This window comes from Leishmania donovani, chromosome 27 (genome assembly GCF_000227135.1).
Source record: "Leishmania donovani BPK282A1 complete genome, chromosome 27".
NCBI classification, from domain to species: Eukaryota; Euglenozoa; class Kinetoplastea; order Trypanosomatida; family Trypanosomatidae; genus Leishmania; species Leishmania donovani.
The window spans coordinates 50087-54355 of record NC_018254.1 but is presented as its reverse complement, the minus strand read 5'-3'; the positions used below and the strand labels follow the sequence as shown (position 1 = coordinate 54355).

The 4269-nt window shown below is 58.6% G+C and overlaps 2 protein-coding genes across 2 annotated transcripts; both read left to right on the top strand.

Moving 5' to 3' along the window:
* Nucleotides 1-1204: 1204 nt before the first annotated feature.
* Nucleotides 1205-1768, top strand: LDBPK_270230 (hypothetical protein, conserved; the record flags this gene model as incomplete). Its single annotated transcript, XM_003861833.1, has 1 exon — nt 1205-1768. The coding sequence occupies one exon, from the start codon at nt 1205-1207 to the stop codon at nt 1766-1768; it is 564 nt and encodes a 187-aa protein (XP_003861881.1).
* An 837-nt stretch (nt 1769-2605) lies between these two features.
* On the top strand, nt 2606-3550 carry LDBPK_270220 (hypothetical protein, conserved; the record flags this gene model as incomplete). Its single annotated transcript, XM_003861832.1, has 1 exon — nt 2606-3550. One exon carries the CDS (start codon nt 2606-2608, stop codon nt 3548-3550), a length of 945 nt encoding a protein of 314 aa, XP_003861880.1.
* Nucleotides 3551-4269: the final 719 nt, after the last annotated feature.

The following is a 4269-nucleotide window of genomic DNA, read 5'->3' as shown; positions in this document are numbered from 1 at the left end:
GGGGGGGGGGGGGTCTGTGCGATGCATGGCCACACTGATGTGTCGGCGGTGGGGCCCTGGGTGGCGTTGCGTCGGGGTGGCCCGCGACAGCGAACACGCTTGTGCCGTCCATGTGGTAGGCAGGGTGTCGGCGTGGCTGGAACGCATTGCACCCGGCCCCGACTGCCGTTGCTGGTGCGGGGGGGGAGGGGGCCTGTGTGCCACCCCTACGGGGATGCACAGCAGGTGGGCGCCGGCGTGACGGGTGCGGGTGTGAGGCGACCTGCAGAGCGCGGCGGTGGTGTGGAGTATGAGGCAGGGGCCGTGCTCGGATGGCTGAGCCGGCGCGTTGCTGTAGGGCGTGTGTGTGCAGGGCTGCTTGGCACCACGCGATGTGCCCGTGACAGGGCCCGGCATAGCGTGGAGTGCAGCTAAGCTCCGATGCACCATGGCAGAAAAGACGGGTATACAAATCGCATTAGAGGGTACAGCAACATTGATGCTGCAGGGTAGTGGGCACAGAAACATGTGCTGGCGTGCAGGCGCGTTGGTGTTCTGTTGCACGCGGCACCGGCCGTAGTAGCAGAGAGTTCGCTGCTTTGTTATCTTTTTGGGTGTAAACGGGCTTCTCTCAACATCCTTCCGCGACTTAAGCAGTGGGACTACGCTGCGATGATGCGGACTTATGCGCCAGTGTCTGTGCCTCTATCAGTGCGGATCGATACCTTAACGCACATCGCATCTCATATCTTTTTTGTTCTCGTCTTTGCGTGAGGGCATGCAGTATCAGGAGATCGTTCTTCTCTAAGTTACACAGAGCCTTCTGAGCTCGCGCGGCAGTCCGCTTTCTCGGTCTCCATACGCGCAACGGAAGCCACCTCTCACTGCACCGCTATCTCCATCATCACTTTAGCGGTGTAACAACCTTGGCGCTTACGCCCCATTCTTGCCGGCTCCACATTTGACACGTTCGTGACCTTCCGGACAACGGCGCCTTGCTGCACCATCGACACTGGCCCTCACTGCCGCCTTTGTTACGGCTTTGGTGCTGTCTACTTTCTTTCCCATCCCTACCGTGTTTCGCACCTCATCTTCTGTCTTGCTCCCCATTTCCTTCTTGAACTGCGCGGCACGGACCTGCGCTCGCCACCTGTACCCTTCACGTGCACTCGAAACGTTCGTCTGTGCGTCAGTAGTGTGTGCCGTTTCGCTTCATTGCTTAAGGATGTCCAGTGGAGCTTTAGGCCGTGGCTCATTTCACTCGGTTGTAGCCGGAGCGAATCCGCGCCGCATCCCTACTTACTACAACTCTGCCTATGAGCTCATCCAGCTGCATCGCGCTCACCGCGAAGTGACACGGAACTTTCTCGTCCGTGATAAGGTGTTCGACAATAAGTTCCCAGGTTGCTCGCTCGCCAACGGTCTCTTCAAGATGGTTCCGAACAAGAGAGGCAACTTCCACACGCGAGAGCTGACGGAGTCTATTCGGCATCGCACAATATGGGCACAGCGCATTCAGCAGCAGCGCACCATCAACGCGGCCATTCTTGACGACGCCACGAAGGTGCTCAGCCCGGCACAGATGGAGGACCGCTTTTCGTATCGCACTCCCGACGCGGCAGCATACTTTAGCCCACAAGAGTACACGGCGGCCAACAACTGGCCCAACTACTGGCAGCATCCAACAGAGAAGCATGTAGTGCCAAGGCCGCGCTGGCGTCGTGAGCCGGAGTTGGGCGGCATCACGCGCGTGCGTGACGCCGTAGCAACCCCCATTGCGGATTATTAGGCCTCAGAGGGTGGGCGCACCTCTGCGTTCTTGTGCGTGAAAGATTGGCAGGCGGGGCGTCAAGGTGCTTGGCTGCCTGCGAAGCGGGTTTTCTCTGCCAGTGCGCTTGTTTTGTTTTTTTTCAGTGCACGTGTGGATGCATCCGCAGGTGTTTCTCTGTCACAGAACCGCTTGCGATGAGCCTTGCTGTTCTCCCTCAGGCTCGATTCAAGCGCTTGGTTGGGTAAGGCTAAGCAAGAGAGCGCATCTTTCAATGACCTAATACGCCCACGACCGTTGAATGCGAGTACCAAACTCGATAGAGGCCAACTTCTAGGGGATTTGCTCTGCAGAGTTACCATGCTTCTCTCGAGAGTGCGCATCATCTTCCTACGAGTGCTGCTGCCTCAAGTTACCTTCTGAGGATCGAGTGCGGCGTCGGAACCCCTCCGCCTCATGTGCTCTTCGAAATGAGCGCTCTTCACGGAGCCCTAACCGACTGGCGGCATTGCAATGAATGAGGCCAGCGAACTGCCGTCTTTATGCACGTTCTTACCGCTAATTCAGCTTGCAAATGAAGCTTGTCTCGTTCTCTTCACTGCCCCTGCAACATGGACTTGCGTGGTGCGGCGACCGAACAAAGAAAAAAAAGAAGGCCCGCCGGATAAGACGCCACCGAAGAGGGCCCAGCCACGGGGCACACACACACACACACACACATGCTCTAACGCGCGCACCCGCACGCGGCTGCTTTCTTCTTTCCCATCGCGACACACGCGGTGACAGTTGCCGTCGTCGCGCCGATTCGCCCGCTTCCATTGTCTCGTCTCGCGCGGTGCTCTTGGAGTGCTGACAGGTATGCACGATTCCGTCGACGGCTTCTGGGCCGCGTGTAGCGGCTGCGGCGCTACCAGCAAGAGGCTGCTTATCCACAAGACGGGAGTGGCTGCCTCGCCCATCGGTCTCGTTACCGGCGAGGCGGTCAAGCACGGAAGTCCGCTCATTAATGTTCCATACAACTCCGTCTTTAATGGGCAAACACTGAGAGGAGACGTACTGCCTCGCGCGCTTCCGTCGCTTCGCAAGATGTTGCTGTTCTTGACGCGGCGAGGTCGGATGGGTGTGGTCACCGCACACAGCTTGTGGCTCGCGTGCTTTGTGGCGTGCTATCGTCAGCAGTGCGCCGTTACCAACAAGGCAGGGCGGTGGTTGCTGCAGCCACTGCTGAGTAGTACTGTGTATCCCCCGCTGCCGAACCTCTTTTCGGAACGCAATAAGTTCGCGTGCCCTTCTTTGCGTGCGAGCTCTGCAGCAGAGTTGGAGGTGATGGAGAGGCGTGTACAGGATGAGCTCGACTTGACTTACTCGATGCTGCGACACTACATGAAGCGCCGCGGTGTGTCGTCGAAGCTGCGCCCGAGCAGGGATATGCTGGTACAGGCGCACCGCACCGTCATGCAGCGCGCACTTCTGCTGCCCCGGAACGGGGAGCCATCCGCTCCGGCGGAGCTTTCCGAGTTGATCGAGACATCACCCGACCTTCCCCTCTTTCCGTCTCTCGTGCCTGCCATTGATCTGATACGAGCGGCCCCTCTGCACTCCCGCGCCGAGGCAGAGGAGGATGCAGAACCACCGAGCAGCGGCAACTGCTCCATCTTTACGTGCGTACAGTCGGACTTTTTGTCTTCTTCGAGCAGGCGCCGAGTAATTGTGGAGACGGCACCGCTGGCGGCCCGCCGGGTGGTGGTTTGCGCTACGAAGCCACTCAAGGAGGGTACGGAGCTGCTGATGGAATTTGAGTAGAGGCACGGCAGCGCTGGTGTGACTTTGTCGGATGAAGTGGGGACTGATGTGCACGATTTCCCAAGAGGCGCTGAATCTTCACAGAACTCGAATTGATTTTATTTGCCCTCTCCCAACGCTCACTCTTTGCGCAACCCGAAGAAAACGGAGTTGGCCAGTCTGCGCTTATCCGCGATGATTCTAGCCACCTTTGGGCACATTCAGCCGTCCTACCCTCGTCACGCCGGTCGGTGCCGTTACCAGAACTCTATTGTGCTCACACTCGCATTTGCTGCCACCAAGCGCGCTGTTTGCCTACGAGTACCACCGTCAACCTTTTATATCCGCCCCCTCCTTTTCCTCACTCCCGCTTCGCTGATGGCCTTTTTCGTTACCGTTGCCTCTCGACCCTCCATGTTTACTCACCACACCCTTCATACCGAAAACGAACAAGAAGCGAACAGGCGAGCACGCCACGCGTCACACGTCAATTCGCCCTCCGCTACATCCCACTGGCACTTACGCAACCTCGTAAAGACCTCATTTCGTACTCTTGCGCACCTAATACTTGCCCTCATGGCTGAAGGATGTCTCCGTGCGTAGTACCTCAGCGCCCAGCACACCGCACGCCGTATGCGGTGTATGCCCAGGCAGCCCCCTCTCCCCCCTCCTATCCCCTGCCAGCGCCGGAGCCCCACTTCTCGTGGTGACAAGGGTCGAGAGTGCCTACGACGTGGCAG